Below are 18,983 nucleotides of genomic sequence, written 5' to 3'. Positions count from 1 at the left end.
TAAGCTGGTGCTTTTGTGTAAATAGAGATAATTTAACATCAGATAGACTTTCTCTTTTTCTAAGTTTGTTTGTTTGTTTGTTTGTTTATTTATGTGATCTGTGCGTCCACTGTGCAGCCACTGATCTGTGGCTCGAATCAAGAGCCACACACTCTTCTGACTGAGCCAGCCAGATGCCCCTAACATCGGATGGACTTTCAAAAGTATATAATTGAGGACATATTTGAACTGATTTTTGGTGGCCTTAGTGTTTTTCTCTCTTTCGTGAGGGCTGGTACATATCCTTGCTGATGAACAGCCACACCTAAATAGGCAGGTTCCCACAGAGACTCCATGGGACATATTTGAACAAGTTTGCCCCCACCCCCATCACCGACATACACATACGTATAAGGAACATTTAGTCGGTATTCGTTGGCTATTTGTGATTGACACCTATTCATGTACAAATATCTTTCTCTGGGGATATATCATACTGCAGTCTTTTTTATTGTTTGGAGTACTGTGTCTGCTTCGTAACATACACAGATACCCTGTTTCCAACTTAGTGATGTGTGGACAAAGGCTCTTAGGGCGGAATTTAAGCTTTTTGTTCTTTTAGATTACGTCTGCTTATGCATGCACCCAAAGAGTATATAAAATGGTATATAAACTAAAGAGTATATAAAATAGATACCTGAGAACGAAGAAACTTCTGCTTTTCTGCCTGAGAGACACAAAACAGTCAGTGCCTTTTTGTGACATCACATGATTTGTGAGGGGGGCAAATGAAGAGAATAAATAATCGTGAGCCCCAAATGAGCAATCTTAGGCAGTTTCCTGAGGGTGACCCTTTCTTTATGCAATCATTACATCCTGTCTGTTAAGTGTGCTTTTCTCTGAAGTTACTGTAAGAGAGGGCATCTTTTCCTGGACCAGCTCATTAGATAAAGCATTTTAAAGATTGTATTTTTTTTCTTCTTACAGCCAAGGATTACTGCAAAGTAATATTTCCATATGAGGCCCAGAATGACGATGAATTGACAATCAAAGAAGGAGATATAGTCACTCTCATCAATAAGGTAAACAAAGGTTCCCTCCTGCCTTTCAAACCGTGAACCGCTTTGAGGTGTTGACTGGACGGTACAAGATGTTGGTTTAGCCCTTGAAACACTTGATTTTCCTTTTGTCCTCTCCTGAGGGAGAATCTTGCCTCTTTCCTCTTGATCAGGCTACGCCCAATATATCCAGGTGAATGAATGAACTTGAAAATCCAATAGATTCTGTTTGTCTTGGAGCCAGCTGCAGTTTTGCATGGCCCTGCAGAGAACTCCATCCCAGAAGGCCTAACCCAGAAGGCGGCCTGCTTGGCTGGAGAGCCCGCCCTCCGCAGCAGCCCCAGCTGCAAAGCTGTGTCATGCCTCTCAGGCAGAAAACGCTTAGAGAATGTTTGCTGTTCACATCAAAGACAGGTAGCATGCCTGAGAGAATTTTGCTTGTCTTGTTTGGGCTAAGAAGGTTGTATGATTTCATTACCATTACAGGCAGAGCCCTGTAAACATACAGAGACCTGTAAAATCTGTGTGAATTGATGCAGCTTAACAGGGCCTGAACCGTGTACTATTTATGCTCTCATGCAATGGTACTCACCCAGTAGGTTGTTGAAAGATGTATTATTTAAATGATTCCTAGAATATACAGCCTTTTGTCTGAGATAATAGGGTTCTCATGATGGTTGAGTGCAGCGAAAAGCTGAGCCATGTTTAAGATGTGTTGGGTGCTTCATTCTTGGTTCTGGGTGAGTGGCAGGGAATGTGTGGCACTGTTGGTACAAGCATGACTTGAGGGTCCTAATGGCTGCCTGCGCTCATGCAGGGCTAGAATGCTATTGGCAGGGTGCAGAGTGCAGGGAAAGGTGAGAGAGAGCAGGGGTTAGGGTGGGGGAGCTAGGCCCTGGGTCTTGCTCCGGTGGCCGTTACTGAGAGGGAGGAGCTCCCAGTGTCGCCGGCCCACCCCCCGCCGCCCCCATGTGTGTCCATGAAGTGATGGGTACGATTTACCTTTTATAGTCCAGGACGGTTACCTTTAAGAAATGGCTGTAGAAGTTGTGTGTAAGAGCCGGAACCAAAGATACCAGGGCACTAATGACCCCAGAGGCTAAGCAGCTCACCAAAGATCAAAGTATTGTAGGGAGAGAGCTGGCCTCTTCCATACGACAGTGGAATGGAAGACACTGCTAAGACTGCTTTTCTGGAATAGTAGACGATCCCCAGCTCTACTGATGGGCCAGGAATGTGCTCATTTCTTTATCTGTAAACTGTTCTCCCTGCATTTGTTTTAGTGTGTCTCTGTAAGTGTTTTACATGGCAGGAGGGTAAAACACTGCCCTTCTTGCTCTTTCTGCCAAGGAGGCGGAAGCGGTTCTCTTTCCTTACCACCCTTCCCCTCGTCCTTAAGTGGTGCCTCCTTCGGCCTGTGTCTGCATGGTGTGTTTCCTATTTTGAACAATACCCTTAATCAAATACTTGGAATAAAGAAGTTGTTAAATGGGCGTAAAGCACAATACAGATACTTCGCTAATTAGCACAGATCCTTGGTTTTCATCCTACGGGGAAAGGGATAGATTACTTTCCCCTGTGACTATAAAGCAAACGGGGAGTCAAATAACCCATTCTTTGCAAAGCAGGGGTGCATGTTACTGTTTTTTTCTTTTTCTTTGGAGGGGGAAGCCTCTTTTTAACTGAGAACCAGATGTATCAATAATATTTAATAAGGTTTGGAGAAAAGGAAAAAACTACCATGGATGGTCTCTTATCTGAATACATCTGTTTCTACCTCAATATATTATATTCCCGTCCTTGTCATTTGATTACATATGATGAGAACACATTCATCTTGATGGTTTTGTTCCTACCAGCTCGAGATCCAGTGTGATCAGAAGAATTGAATTTTTCTAAAGAGCTTAGTCAGAGAGGGACCCTCTCCTGGTTCCGTCCTCCATCCGCACGGCAGGGAGAAGGGCATGGGCAGATGTGGAAGGCTGCTGTCGGGAGTGTCCGGGAGCTGTACCGCACTTCCTCACTTTCCTATCCTCATGCCTGTAGAAGCAGTTTAGAGACTGAAGCAGCTTATAGATGCTTGTAAAACGTGACCTTGTTATCCTTGCCATACACTCGGTCCCTTGACCTGGCTTATACCCTGCTCCTGCTCCTCAGGCCCAGGGTGCTGTGTCATTCTGACACTTCTTCCCCCTTGCTCGGCCCTGCCCCCACTCTCGAGCCCAGCAGCACCGGAGCCTGGGGATTCTGCCTTCCTGTGTTGCTGCCACTTCCTGTCCGTGGGGCAGCCAGGCCCACGCTGGAGTCCACACCTCTCCGGGCCGGCTGAGCAGAGAGCCTCATCTCCTCCCTCTCCCAGCACCCTCCACAGCACCTGCTCTGGAGGAGAACCCCGGGGTGGCCACCCCAGGCCCCTCTATTTATCATCCTGTAATGGTGCTTTGCTCATGTGACCCCTTTGCTCCAATGAAAGTCTTTAGCAACTTTCTTCACCTTCGTTGTCAAATCCAGCTTGATTCTCCTTGCACTCATTTGCCCAGGCGCTCTGGTCTTAATCTGGCTTTTTGGCCTTGGGCCACATCACCGTTCTACAACAAGCTCTCCTGAGATGGCCCTGCCTTACTCATGTACCCTCCCTAACCTGACCCAGACCATGTTCCTGCCCCCCGGGATGCCCTCTGCCTACCCACTTAGCTGCTTTTTCAATAGCTAATAATATAGCCAGTCTTAACTCATGCTGTGTCATGTATCTACCTGGGCCCATTTTTCGCTTGTAACTTAAAAATGTCCCCTGTGTATTATCAATTTTGTTTTTATTATTTTTTCAAATTACTTTTTTTAATGTCTACTTATTTATTTTTGAGAGAGAGGGAGAGAGAGAAAAAGAGGGAGGGAAGCAGGGAGGGGGCACAAGCAGCGGAGGGGCAGAGGGAGAGGGAGACATAGATTCTGAAGCAGGCGCCAGGCTCCAAGCTGTCAGCACAGAGCCCGACGTGGGGCTCGAACCCAAACCGTGAGATCATTTATGACCTGAGCCGAAGTCGGACACTTAACGGACTGAACCACCCAGGTGCCCCCTGCTTTTATTATTGTTTTTTATGGTCCGCAAAATCAGGTCTCTTGATATCCTGTCCTTGTGCAGATTTTGACTTTTATTCCCATGAAGTATCTGCCAGCCTTGACCTAGCGTTCCAGTTGTTTGGAAGTATGTTAAAATGACAAGTGCCATGTAGATTACCAGCTCTGAGAAACCAGGGTTTGAATTCCAGCAATGCCATTCACGGCTGTATGTCTTTGGGCGTGTCACTTAATCCCTCTGAGCCTCAGTTTCCTCAGCCAGAAAGCGGACCTCACAGGGCTGCCTCGAGGATTTGCTAAGGTGCTGTGTATACATGATTTGTTGCTTCACCTTTGGTTGCTCTTTCTCTGACCTCGGACGTGGGGAAGAAGGGCTCTCGTGATTGGGCCCAGTTTGCTGCTGGAAGAGGAACACCTTGATATGAGGTGGGTAGCAGTGGTGGAAAATCTGCCCGAAAATAGCTCAGAATTCACAATGGGTGAGACTTCAGCAAGAATTTTGAGAAAAAAATACGTCCTAAGTATTTTGCTTGCTGAAAAGTGGGGAAAATGGATTCCGTGTCTGTCAAACCCTGCTGACATTACAGAAAACTCTTAATTTTCCTCTGAGTTAAAGGATCACCTAGAAATTTGTTTAGATGAGTATGTGCCATGGACATCATAAAGAGAAGAGCTTCACTATGATTTGTTTAATGTGAATTTTGATATGCTTCCTTATTGTATGTATGAGTTGAGAGGAAAGACCTGAATTGCTGTTCTCTAAATTCAACTGCTTTTGCTGTTAGAGGTTCTCAGTGTACCCCAAATTCCACCGGTGTTTTTCTTTGAGAGTCGGCTAAGGTGGTTTCCTTTTGCCCTGCTTTTCTGTGCTGTGGCAGGAGTCACAGGGCGGGCGTTGCCCTCATTTTTAGCCCTCGATTGTCATTTTGTGTAGCTTTCTAGAAAATGAGTCAGACACCCTTAGTGGGTGCCTGTGAGCCCTCCATGATTCCTGAAATAATATGCAAAGACCTGAACTATTTGTGTGTGTCCCTGGAAACTAGGATGAAATGTGGCAACCCAAATGGTTTGTTTTTTAGTTTATTTATAAAGAATTCTTACGGATTTAGGAACATTTCCACTTGTACAGAACACACCTGTGTTTAGCTTTTATTTCCAGTCACTCAAAAATAGCTCCTTCATCTGTGTTCCTGCCGCCCCCATCCCTGCCTTCGTGATTTGTGCTCAGAGCATGGTTGAAAGGGTTCAGAAGCCTCTGGGTCTGGTTTCCAACCAGGGAGTTCCTTGGAGAAAGGCTGACAGCAGCCTGGTACAGGCGAAGCCAGGCTTCAGCAGTGATGGTGGCCGCCATCAAAATGGCGCTCCTCGCCCTGGCCGCTGTCACATGGGGGAGAGGGAGCCCGATTGTGGAGAGGGCCGATGTTCCCGCCCTTGGCCTTCCTTGCCCACTGTCTCCTGGCCTCGGACCCCCTAACTTGGAAGGAAGGGCTTCCCATGTGACCCCTTTGTAAATAAGGAACTCTATGTATTTCTTATTAAAAAGATCCCCTGAGTGACCATGTCTTTGACCCCCTAATAAAGCAGACACAACCGCCTCCCCACCACCGCCATTTCTTCATAGGCATAAGCCTATTTGATAACGTGAAGGTGAACATTAAGGAAGATAATATTACTGATAAAAATCATGTGGCAGTGGAGATGGAGGGAAGGTGAGAAGCAATGTAAACCAGTATTGACATACGGGAAAAGAAACTGATAGATGCACCCTAAAGAAAGAGAGAAGCCAAAAGATCAGATAAAGGTAGAAATATACAGTAGCTACTACAGAAAAAATACAGGGGGAGTTTCACCTTCTCCTCAGAGTATGTCAGACCAGGGACCCTTCAATATTTGGAACTTGACCTGCTGTGAAGGCGGAGTTAGGACTGAATACTAACTAACCCGGCCTCCTTCATCTCTACCTTCCTCCTTTCTAGACAGCTCTTGAACACCTAACTTAATAACAGGCCAATTTACACGCGCCAGCATGGTTTCCCAGTGTAGGATGCTTCCGGGTGGCTGGCACCAAGAGCCCAGGGCCCCTCGTCGCCATTCCTTTCCCTCATGGCAGTCCTGGAAGTTAGGTGGGACCGCGGGTGTCCTGTGCACGTTGCAAAGGAGGAACCGAGGCCCAGAGCATGGAGGTGGCCCTCCCAAGGGTCCCCATGTGGCAGAGCCAGGGCACGGTTGTGCTGCCTGAGCTGTCCGTGGGGCTGTCGGACACTTGTGGAAGGCGGGGTTGTCACTTCCAGTGGTGACTTGTCTTTTCACCGAGTCACACTCTGTTTCTGGCTATCTAGGGCAAGTGCCTATCAAATTTTCTTTCTGGGGCACCTGGGTGGCGCAGTCGGTTAAGCGTCCGACTTCAGCCAGGTCACGATCTCGCGGTCCGTGAGTTCGAGCCCCGCGTCAGGCTCTGGGCTGATGGCTCAGAGCCTGGAGCCTGTTTCCGATGCTGTGTCTCCCTCTCTCTCTGCCCCTCCCCCGTTCATGCTCTGTCTCTCTCTGTCCCAAAAAATAAATAAACGTTGAAAAAAAAAATTTAAATTTTCTTTCTAACTTAATGAAATCATCATTATTTAATCAGGAAAGTGATATTACCATGCCATTGCCCCACCCACTTGCATTTTGGTGCCCATGTTTGTGATCGCTTAGGTTCAGGACCATCCATGCCTTTATGATTCCATTGTCACCTCTCCGGAAATGAAAGATAATCTGCAGAGGAAATGATGACCTCGGCTCAGGGCTAATGTTGTTCTTTTTGTGCCTGAAGCCCTCTTCTCCCCCATCCTCCTTCTGCTTTCTGCCCATGTCCAGCATATTTTACCTTCCTCTTTTCTTCTGGGCCTGGGTACTACTTAGTTTTCTGCTTGCTTTTAGCATGAAAAAAGAGAGAGAGAAAGAGCGAGAGAGAGAGGGAGAGGGGGGGAGAGAGAGAGACAGAGAAAGGGAAAGACAGGAGTCTTGAGCTTCTTAAGTCATTCTGTGATTATAAGTTCTTTTGTTTGTTCTAATGTGTATTTTCCCTTCCTGCTTCCTCTGATTAATTCATTAATTGAAACATTTATTCACGAGAAGAATGTTTTCACACTTCCTTGCTTCCGGCCCCACAGGAAGTAAGGATGTTTCCTCAAAGAGAAGTGGCTGTAGGAATCTCAAGAAGGGTTCTCAGCTTGGCCTAAGAAAGTCCATCAGCTAAATAGATTGCTGGCCTTGACCCTTTCTCTCTGCACTGCCGAAGCTTTTAGCAGAGCTAAACGCTAGGATTAAATGTGGTTTAAAGGGTGAGGAGTAAATTAGCACGTGTCACCCTGAAAATGATGACACGCTGACAGACCCATTAGAAGGACATGCTTTATGAGTGAACGAAGAAGTTAAGCACAGGTCTGGGACCATCTGGGTTTACACACATTTGAAGAATGTCAGTGTTCAGCAAATAAGTCATCTATGTCATGGGATGTGTTTTGTTGTTGTTGTTGTTTTTTGGGTTTTTTTTTTGGTTGTTTTTTTGTTTGTTTTTTTTGCAGTATGGCCTGTCTTGTTAGACTGCATATGTCCTTACTAGCAACAGAAGTCACAATATATCGCCTCCTCAGACCATTAGAAATCCCAAGGAATACATTCGGTTGACTGCTGTTTTGCTTCCTCTGTAATGTAACCAGGACATGGGGACCGTTGAGAAGAATCCTGATACCATAAGTGCGTTTGATCAAAACTCTTCCTCCCTGAGCTTGTTTATTATCATAAACACAGCGTTAAATTAGATGAGACTGGCAAACATAGGACTTGAGGTGGTAGAAAATCTCTCTTTAGTTTACCAGTAGATAGTCAACACAATAATAACACCCCAAAATTTTGCTGGCCATGATTGCAGATTTTCCATAGATGAGTTCTTCGCAGTTGATGAGAATCTCCAGCCGTGTATGCGTCCACAAGTTATGTGAAACTGTTGAAAGGGACCCTAGTGTTCATTTGGCGTCATGATCATCTCTGTCCAGAGAGCTGTGCTTCAGTGGCAGGGCCTTAGTAATCTGTGCAACACCATCTTGGGATACTTTTCTCCTACAACACCCAGACAAACCTGCAGGTGTCTTAAGGAATTAGAGAAACTCTTTCTATTTCTAACCTTTCTGTTGGCATTACCCTGACAAGGCTTTTGTGAGAATCAGAGGAGATGTGGCTGAAAAGGCTTTAGAAATCTAAAAGTTGAATTATAGTTACGGCTCTGATAAGTTATTATGGGAAGAAGAAAAACAAATTCCCAGTGACTGGAAGTTTCCTTCATATATTGAACTGTCCTGAAATTTAGTTCAGTACTTTCCCTGAAATTCCCCTTTATTATTTCTTTTTTGACTTTTCTTAGGATAAAAGTAATTTATTCTAGTTGTATAGCCTCCGTCTTATTAAAGTATCTCAAAGATCTTTGCATTCACATTTGCATTTTATTAAAATAGGCTTTTCTGAGATGGAAAGTGGCATGGGATGCACTTTTAAATAATACTTTAAAATCATGTAAATACTTTCTCTTGAGGAAAAATGAGAAAAAAACAGATAAATAGATAAATACAAAGAAAAGTCAAAATCACCTGTGACCTCACCACCTTCGGATACCTCTCAGTATTTGAGCGATGTCCTTCCAGATGTTCTACACAGAGACACGCACACATTATAATTCAAAATAAAAATAAGATCGTATCATACACACTATTTTGTAAGCCTCTTTCTAAAAAATATATCATGCCTGTCTTTGGCAGCATGGCTAAATGGTTCCTTAGCATCCTAATATATGAAGTGCCACAGTTCTTTTTTATATTTAGCTTGTTTCTGGGTTTTCCTTATTTTAGACCGTGTTGCGTGCAGTCATCGCTCTGTAAATTCTTGTGCACGTAATTAGTGCTGCCACTTTCTACTACTTGTGTAACCTTGGAAAGGTTGCGCGATCTGTGTGCCTCAGTTTTCACAACTGTGAAATGGGGGTGATGACATACCCACCTCCTGGTATCGCAAAGATGAACTGAGTTCAAGTAGGTAAAGCACTTAGAATGCCTCACTTAGAGGAAGTGATCTATCAGTGTTAACTGTTGTTATTATTTCCTGATGATAACTCGCTAAATGTAATGCTGCCTCAGTTCCTTTTAAAGCTATTTAAGTGATGTTATGAAAGATTGTGCCAATTAGTCTCCCCACAGGAGTGTGTGAGAATATGTTTTCCTATCCTTGTCATCCCTGGATATTATCATTCTTTTTAATCTCTGCTAATCTGATCAGAGTGTGCATTTTTTAAAATGATTACTCAAGTTGAAAATTTTATGTGTCATTTTCGAATTGATTTTTATAAAAACACCTTACACACATGACATTAACCTGTCATCTTTCACATTTACAAGTGTTTTTTCTTCGTTTATGACTCCTGGGGCTATTTAAGAAAAACATCATTAAAAATAAATATCTTTTGGACTTAAATTTTTTCCACTTTACGGTTAACTATATAGTGCAGTACAATTCATCCTTTTAAGAACAGTTTTACTTAAGGCCTTTATATTTTTGTCCTAGTTGGAAAGAGTAGCTGGCTATTAAATGCCTTCCTTTTCTGCCTTCCTCAGGGCTTTCAGAGGTTCTATTTAAAGCTTCTCTCCTTACAAGCATTTTTTTTTTACAGTGGCATTCAGAGAGGCCCTGAGGTTCTGCATGGATATATATATATATATATGGATCCTCATATTCTGGATCAGAGCTTGGCCAACTTTTTCTGTAAAGGGCCAGAGAGTAAATATTTTAGGCTTTATGGTCTCTGTCGCAACTATGCAAAAGCGGTCAGAGAACTAAATGAATGGGCGTGGCTGAGTTCCAATAAAACTTTATTTTTGGACACTCAGATTTGAATTTTGTGTAATTTTCACATTCCTTGAAATGTTCTTCTTTTGGTTTTTTTAAACCATTTAAAAATGTTTCGACTGTTCTTAGTGGAATGAACAGAAATAGGTAGCAGGCCAGATTTGGCCCATGGGCTATAGTTTGCTGCCCCCTGAGATAGAATGTCTAGAAACAGACCCCCAAAATACAGCCAATTAATTTTCAGCAAAGGAGCAAGGAAACTTTGAGAAAGAAAGGATAATCTTTTTCAGAAATGGTATTGGCACAATTGGTAATCCATAAGCAAAACAAAACCAAAAATACCCTGACCTAGACCTAATACATACATTAACTCAAAATGGACCGTAGATCTACATGTAAAACAAAAAGCAGAAAATGTTGTGTATGAAAACATAGGAGAAAGAGTTGTTAGACACGACACCAAAAGCACAGCCCGTGAAAGAAAACACTGCCAAATTGGACTCTGGCAAAATTAAAAACCTTGGCTCTGCAAAGATACCCTTAAGAGAATGTTGGTTGGTCTTTTGTTCTTACAAGACCATCGGAGCCCCAATATTTAGTAAATAACTTCCTGATAAGTGATTGCATGAATTTCAAGGACCTTGGTTTTGTTCTCGGTCTTCCCGAGAATATCCTTTGTAACACAAGACCATAAATCTCCCGTATCGGAGCTTTTCCCCCAAGGTGGCAAACAGATGTAGCCCCACTCTACCTAGCAGGCAGGCCTGGACTCAGCTGAGCAGCCCGAGGGCCTGGATTCGACTGGGAATTGTGTTTTTCACTCCCTGCCCAAGGTCTGTAAGCTAAATTTGCTGCGTGTAGAGGAAAACATCACCAAACGAATTTTTATGCCAAGGAATAAGTTTTCCTAATAGAAAAACTGAAATGTAGATTTGTCTGGTGAAGAATAGAAATAGAAGGTAGGAATTTATGAATTTACCAATAGCTGCTGCAGCTGGCTTGGCCGATCTTGACGTTCATAATGATCATGGCTCTGTCTTTCACCTCATATTCCTTCCTGGTCCTTATCTGTAAAATGAAGGCACTCCCCAACCCTCATCCCTAACAGCTTTCTTTGTTTCTCTTGGAGGTGGTGCAGGAGCTCAGAAAATCTCTTAAAGCATAATGAAAGATGCTTTATAAATGCCACTCTTTGTCAAAGAAGCAAAATGATTTTTATTATATCTGCTCCCCTTTTAATGGAAGAAAAGCATGTGTTGGGATGCAGAATATACGGTTTTCTAAACACAAATGCACATGAGAGCTCAGCTGTAGGATGCACATCCTTGAGAGGTAAACGTATTCTTAGCCATGTGCTTCGGATGAACCGAAGGTCCCATTAGAAACCGTTTTCACAATTGAGCCTTAAGTGGTCATCTCAATGTAAATGACTTAACAAGTAGAAAAGGGGAAATTTCTATGAAAAAAATACTGATGTATAACTTTGCATACTTGATTATGTTTAAATGGACCAAAGAAATGTAAAAGTGCTTCCTTAATGAGTTGTGTTTTGTGTGTAATTGTTCATGTGCCTTCATATGTTAATGGTTCCTATGGCGCATAAAGCCCAATCATGAGTACACAGGAAAGGTCCTTTCTTGCAAATATCTCCTTTTCACATGATGACTGTTTTTTTAAATAGATTTATGGGGGTAGAGGGTCTTTCACTCTGATATTAGAAAAAAGACTAAAGGCCTAAATATTTCCTGAAACTTGAGATTATGTAACCTAAAAATAAAATAATGAAATCAGTAAGCTATTCCTGTGTATTTGTTGTGGGCAAGCTATACGGCCGTACCCCAGGACTCCAGGACTTGCGCAGTATGAATGGTGATCCTGGAGCTGGACTGTTAGGGAATTATCTGTTGGGTGCTGTTCTCTGAAGAGGCTCCAGATAGAAGCATCTTTTTCTAAACGGGAAACAGGCTGTGAGTAACCAGGCCTGTGGGGCTTCTGCTCTGGCTTGTCTCCTATTAAAATCCCTTCGGGCTTTCCTCCTGCCTGCCTGCCTGCCTGCCTGCCTGCCTGCCTGCCTGCCTGCCTCTCATAATGTCTGTGGAAGTTCTGTTCTCTTTCTGGGGACTGAGATTCGATTTCAGCTTTTTGCGCAGTTCTTGCTGACATCCAGATTCAAGGGTTACTTCTGTAGCATTTCCTAACCCATGTGCTATGAGTGGGTTATAGGAGTATAGGGTAGTGATCCCCTCAGCTCTCCAGGTGGATGGAAAGGGCCTTAGGTAGCCGGGACCCCCTTCTGGGTTGTTGGCCTTTAACATTTGGCCTCCAGCAGTCTGCCATCAAAATATTATCATTTTATATGCGTGCCATTATCTGGAAAAGGTTGGGTGGCACTGACCTACTGCCTATATTTCACTTTTGCATGTAATGATGTTTAACACCGACTCTACTTTTCCTTAGGGAATATTCCACCTTGCTGTTAGAGAAAGGTGTCTATGACTAGCAGAGGAGGGAGACTCCAGGGTAATTAAAAACTCTTGTATGTCTTTTCATTTCAGAAATTCTTTCTCTAGGACTTCTTTTGGGAATTAGACCTTGAAATAGCTCAGACTTTTAAAGACAGAGCTTAAAGTTCTATTAAATCTAGAATCAAATAAATTCTAATTAAAGAAACAGCCTTTTTAAGTGAGTATACAGCTTCTGGTTGTAGCCATGATGGAATCAAAGGTGTCAGCCTTACCCTCCTGCCATAGACAACGTTAAAATTGGACAAAATACATGAACCCACTGTTTTTAGGCATTGGGTAATACAAAGCATGGAGATGTAACCCTTGAGAGAAGTGTTCCACATCAACCCCGGGGGCGCTTTCTAAATTGCAACATAGGGCACTGGCGCCCCCAAAAAAGCAGAGGACTCATCAGATAGAGGAAACAGAGATTGTAATTCAGGGCTGCCCAGGTGACTGGACTTTTCAGGGCAGGCAATTGCAGAGGAGTGAGCTGTGCAAAGAAAGAGCTCCAGAAGGTTTTGCCAAATGCTAAAGTGTGCATCACTAGGGCAAGACCCCACCAGGCCCGGAAGAAAATCAGCACGGGGGAGTGGGTGGGCTGTGAGCTGAGTGAACATCCCAGAAGTCACCAGTGATGAGACATGTTAGAATTCTGGCCAAGCAGGGTAGAAAAACTGTGCTGAACATACCTGGCATCTAATTGAGAACCCAGAAGAGGCAGCCACAGGAACAGCCCCTCCCTCACCCACCCTAACAAAGCCTAAAACCAAGCTTTGACGGATCAAGCTGATCTGCACGTAACTTGCACACCGTAACAAAAACTCAACACGGTTACAAGGAAGGCCTCAAAACCCAGTCTCAACGACGTAGTTTGCACAGTTGTTGAGAGCATACAGTCACAAATTACTGTACATATGAAGAAGCAAGAAAATGTGAAGTATGATGTGGGTGGCTTACAGAAGACATGGGACATTTCTGAGTAGTTTTCAGGCGTCTACACATGCTTCGATTCATATTGGCATGGCCAAGTGGAGGCTTGGTTACTGCTCTTTGTGTGTTCCTCATTCGATTTTTTATTACCAGTTATATATTATGTGAAATGAAAGAATCAGAAGTTAGTATTGCAAAGCCTATAAGTTATTGCCCAATAAAAAGTCAGGATTTGTTACAAGTTAGATGAACTCTTTGAGGTCATGAGTTCCCAGTGTCGCAAAACAGTGAATGACTCCCTAAGCCTTGACGATCCTAGGATGTTGGCTTTTGTAATGGGACATTTTCCTTTTTTTTTTTCTTTAATTCTTTCATCAGTGTTTTATAGTTTTCATACTACAGGTCTTTTAACTCCTTGGTTATGTTTATTCCAAAGTATTATATTATTTTTGGTGTAACTGTGAGTGGGATTGCTTTTCATAATTTCTCTTCGCTGGGGCGCCTGGGTGGCTCAGTCGGGTAGGTGTCCAATTCTTGATTTTGGCTCAGGTCATGATCTCACGGTTGGTGGGATCAAGCCCCGCATCAGGCTCCACACTGATGGCACAGAGCCTGCTTGGGATCGTTTTTCTCCGCCTGTCTCTCTCTGCCCCTCTGCTGCTCATGCATGTACATGGATGCACATGTACACATGCCCCCCCCATAAACATTTAAAAAATTCTCTTTCTGTTACTTCATTGTTAGTGTAACAAAATGCAAAAGATTTCTGTGTATTAATTTTGTATCCTGTGACTTTACTGAATTCATTTATCACCTCTCATAGTTTTTTGGTGGAATCTTTAGGATTTTCTATATATAGTATCATGTCATCTGTAAATAGTGAAATTTTACAGCTTCCTTACCAATTTGGTTGCCTTTTTTTTCTTTTTGTTGTCTGGTTGCTGTGGCTAGAACTTCCAGTACTGTGTTGAATTATAGTGGTGAGAGTGGACATTCTTGTTTTGGTCCTGCCTTTAGGGGAAAGGCTTTCAGTTCCTCCCCCATTGAGGATGATGTTAACTGTGGGGTTTTCATATAAGGTCTTTATTATGTTGAAGTATATTCCCTCTAGACCTACTCTCTAAAACTTGAGAGTTTTTATTATGAGTGGATGTTGTACTTTGTGAAATGCTTTTTCTGTGTCTGTTGAGAGGATTGTATGGTTTTTATCCTTTCTCTTGTTAATGTGATGTATCACATTGATTTGTGAATATCAAACCCCTGGGGCAACCCGGGAATAAGTCTCACTTGATTGTGGTGAAGGATTTTTTTTTTAATGTATTGTTGGATTTCGTTTGCTAATATTTTGTTAGGGACTTTTGCATGTGTATTCATCAGAGATATTGGACCTGTAGTTCTCTCTCTCTCTCTCTCTCTCTCTCTCTTTTTTTTGTAGTGTCTTTCTCTGGTTTTAGTGTGAGGATAATGCTGGCCTCATAGAATGAATTTGAAAGGTTTCCTTCCTCCTCTGTTTTTGGGGACAGTTTGAGAAGAATAGGTATTAACTCTTCTCTGAGTGTTAGGTAGAATTCCCCTGTGGAGCCATCTGGTCCTGACTTTTGTTTTGGGAGAATTTTTTGATTACTGATTCCGTTCATTGTTGGTAATCAGTCTGTTGAGATTTTCTATTTCTTCCCAAGTCGGTGTTGGAAGGTTTTATGTTTCTAGGAATTTGTCCATTTCCTCTAGGTTGTCCATAGAATTTTTCATAACATTCTCTTATGGTCCTTTGTATTCCTGTGGTGCCAGCTATTATTTCTCTTCCTTCATTTCTGGTTTTATTTATTTGAGTTGTCTCTCTTTTCTTCTTGATGAGTCTGGCTAAAAGTTTATCAGTTCCATTTATCCTTTTAAAGAACCAGTTCCTGGTTTCATTGACCTGTTCTACTGGGGTTTTTTTTAGTCTGGAATGTGACATTTTCTTGAGTGAGTTTGTCTCTGAGGCTGTCTCCTTGGCTTCTCTCATTAGCTGTGGTCTGCCAGGCATTTCTTCTAATGTTGAGATAGCCTGTAGTTTTCCTTTTTCCCTCTTCCCTCATAAACCATGATGTTGATGAGCCTGCTTTAATAACTGACTTATGGGGATGTTGGAAATTGTGAGCAGAAATCCCAGTCATGCGGAATAATTGCATCTCTTGGGGAGGCGTTAACAAGCAGAGGCAAAGCTGAGTGCTCCTGGGCTCTGGCTTCTGTGGATCTGTCTCTCAATAGCCCCCCTGAAGCTCCACGTGGAACACGTTCATTAGTAAATATTAAACAGCTCTTTCTGTACTGCTGGTGGGACGCTGAAAGTGTACAACACTCCCTTTCTCCTGGAGTGGTGTCTCAGTCATCAGAGGAGACCGTGAAAAACAGCCACGCTGGATAACTTCTGGGAAACTGGGACTAGGGCGTGTGGGCACAGCTGGCCACCAAGAGCAGTGGCTGAGCGTAGTGCTTTTCTTTTTCGCTTGGACCAGCTGGCGAACCCGTTTTCATCGTTTCATTTTTTGGTTCGATAGGTCCGTTTGTAAGCTACACGTTCCTGTCTGAAGTCAAACAGGGCACTTACGATGTCTGAGAAAATGTGGCTTACATTCTGGAGGTATTTTGAAGTTATTTGCACAATTATAAACAAATAATAAATTCAGTAAAGATTAATAGGTAAGCCAGATCACAGAGGTGAAGCTTTCTTGAGTAGCTAATCTATACCTGCCTCTCCCTGATTCAACTCGACCTCACTTCTGGTGTTTGAAAATTGAGAGAAGTAGATCAGTAGTCTGAGGGAAGGTTGGGCCATCCGTCATTTCATCCATTCAGCCAGCCCTTATTCAGGATTGATATTTGCCAGGCAATGCTCTGGGTATTTGGTGGATACAAAAGTGTGAAGACAAGATCCTTATTTTCAAGGACCTGACCATTTTTGAGAATCTTACTATTCAAAGTGTGGTGCATGGACCAGCAGCATACGCATCACCCAGGGACCTGTTAGAAATGCTGAATCTCGGACCCGCCCTAGACCTACTGAATCCAAGTTGGCATTTTCACAAGATGCCGAAGTGGATATTATGTGCATTAAAATTTGGCAAGCGTGAGTCCAAATCATTGATGGTCAGCCCGCATATTAAGGACCAAGGAACCTCTAAAAAGTGCTGATTTTCTGGTCCGACCCCCTAGAAATTGGTGTGGGGTGTAGCCCCAGCCCTGGGAATTGTAATAACTCCCCAGGTGATTCTCAGTGTGCAGCCAGCTTTGAGAAACCGTGAACTATTAGGTTACTTTGCGTTGTTGACAAAAGGGAGCCCAGGATGAGGTTTTGGCTCGATCTTTTCACCAATTTACAATTCAACCAAAAGACAAGTTTGTCTTTTCTAAACATCTGTGGCGCGGAGACTAGAGGCAGACACACCAGAGCGCGCTTGGTGACTCTGCCAAGTTGTACGTCAGGGTGTGGCCGGAAGCTTTCCTGGCGCACTGTCCCTCCAGGTCTTTGGGACCAGTCCATAGAATCACAGTAATGATGACCACCAAGGTCGTGTCACTCTTCACACCCCATCCAAATTGTCCTGTGTATCAAGAAACCGAGACCCAGAGTTTTGATAACTCGTGGACCACTTAATTCTCAGACAGCCCACATTGCCTGTCTTCCCCCTCTCCCTGCGATACCTCAGACACCCTGAGATAGGGCAGAGCATAGAGGTGGGAGCACGGCACAACTGAGGCTCTGTTTATTCATTCCTTAAAAGGAAAAACGTGGTTTGTAATTTATAAGGAAAAATACCATATTTTACTCTGATATCTGCCTGGTGATGAGGCATAGAGAAACCGTTTTTGAGGACTTGGTCATAGAAGAGTGAATGTTCTGTGTCAGAAATGTCATTCTTTCCATACCCTCAACTCTTGATCAAGTCCAGGTCTCCTTTCCTCTCCTTTCCTGTGCCACTGGAGCTTATGTCTAATGATCGTTGTTCTGGAAGCTTTCTTTCATCTATGTGCTGATTTTTTACTCTCTCCCGCTGCAAACTCCTGCCTCATTCAGAAGCCGCTCTGTTTTCCTCATCCTTATTGGAATCTTAAAATCTGCTAGGGTGATCATCATCTTGGGTTACATCTTTGGTCCCGGTATGATTATTAATAATGTCCCAGGTTTGAAAAGAAATGACATGGTCACCCTTACATCTTCCAGTATTTTGGCCATACTTCCTCTCTCCTCACTATCTCATTGTCCTGCTTTCACTCGCCTTCTGCCGTCCTCCCTGATGATATTCTGGCCTCACAGATCACTGACCCGCTGTCCCTTCATCCTGCTCCTGCCTCTCACGGGTGCCATCTTGCCTCATGCCTCACATCGCTGGTAAGTCGATGTTGGCTGGGAGCCCTCTGGGAGCCAGGCACTGCCTTCACTCTAAGCACCAGTTCTTGAATATTCTCTTCCATGACCCCAGCTTCCCACTCTCCCTCTTCCCTTCCTTCATGTTTGGTGATCCTGCCTTTGACCTTTCTCATTACTTTGGTTCATGCCCTCATTCTCTTTTCAGGCTACCCGGTTTATCTAGGTCCCACTTGTTTTTAAACCTGGCTTAGCACTCCTGCCGGCATTTCTGCATCATATTGATTCACTGCGTCTGCCTCTCCCGCTAGCCTCTGAGCTTGGGAGTCCTGTAAGGACATTATGATTTTCTGTTTACCCCTGAATGCCTCTGCTATCCTGCATGTTTTCAGTCCTTAGCAAATAAATTGAATTTGCTGTTCTCTTATACTTCCAGAAGCACAGCCCTCCTACAAATAACTGTCTCTTCATTTCCGCCATCAAAAGGCTAGTTCTTTTGCCTGGTTTGTTGAAGATGTTTTTCCACTTCTCATTTTGCTGTCAGAATTGTTCCTGTTCCCGTTAGATTAGCTTCTTTTGCTAGGGGGTAAGAAGCGCCCCGGTTCTCTACCGGTCTCTGCCCCCTCCAGGTACCTTGACCCTGGGCTGGTTTCTGTCCTGCAGCAGGTTTCCTCTTCCGCTTTCCTTTGTGTCCTAAGGCACACTGGCTATTTTATTTTTGGAATGCACTTATCTCATCCATGAGCCCTGTATTTGTCTTTATACCAATCAGAACAGTAAGACAGATTGTGTTCTACCTTCATGCTTTCCCTCTTACCTTGAATTACACAATGATTAGTACTGTTAATGTTATCCTTCAAAAGCAGAGTATAGACGAGCCATCCAAGCCATTCATTCACCACTGATGGGAGATATAATAAATATGTCATATGCACTGTTTTCCCCGTAGGCATGGATGAGTTCTAAAGTTATTCTGGATATGCTTCTACTTATTAAAATGTTCCTCATTGTTTTCCTTACATATGAAGGAAGAGGCTTCATCGCAATGATTCTTGGGCTACTGCTTGCATGAGACTAAGGCGAGGCATGGATTTGCACCAGTCAGAAAGTTGGAAAGAAGCTTTGTAAAAGAAATGTAGCACTGAACAGTATTTAAGTGCCTTTTGTGGATGTAATTCTGTATCAGATGCTCTGAATTGAATGTGCAGG

The 18,983-nt window shown here is 43.4% G+C and overlaps 1 protein-coding gene across 4 annotated transcripts in view; it reads left to right on the top strand.

The window, feature by feature from the left end:
- SH3KBP1 (SH3 domain containing kinase binding protein 1) overlaps positions 1-18,983 on the top strand; it is a 334,027-nt gene that overhangs the window by 244,982 nt on the left and 70,062 nt on the right. For all 4 annotated transcript variants that reach the window (XM_047843683.1, XM_047843682.1, XM_047843684.1 and 1 more), the window contains one exon: positions 967-1,061. In XM_047843683.1, coding sequence (XP_047699639.1) covers positions 967-1,061 — 95 coding nt within the window. The remainder of the gene's footprint in view (positions 1-966; positions 1,062-18,983) is intronic.

The sequence above is a fragment of the Prionailurus viverrinus genome, chromosome X (assembly GCF_022837055.1).
Source record: "Prionailurus viverrinus isolate Anna chromosome X, UM_Priviv_1.0, whole genome shotgun sequence".
NCBI classification, from domain to species: domain Eukaryota; kingdom Metazoa; phylum Chordata; class Mammalia; order Carnivora; family Felidae; genus Prionailurus; species Prionailurus viverrinus.
This window is presented reverse-complemented; position numbering and strand designations above follow the sequence as displayed.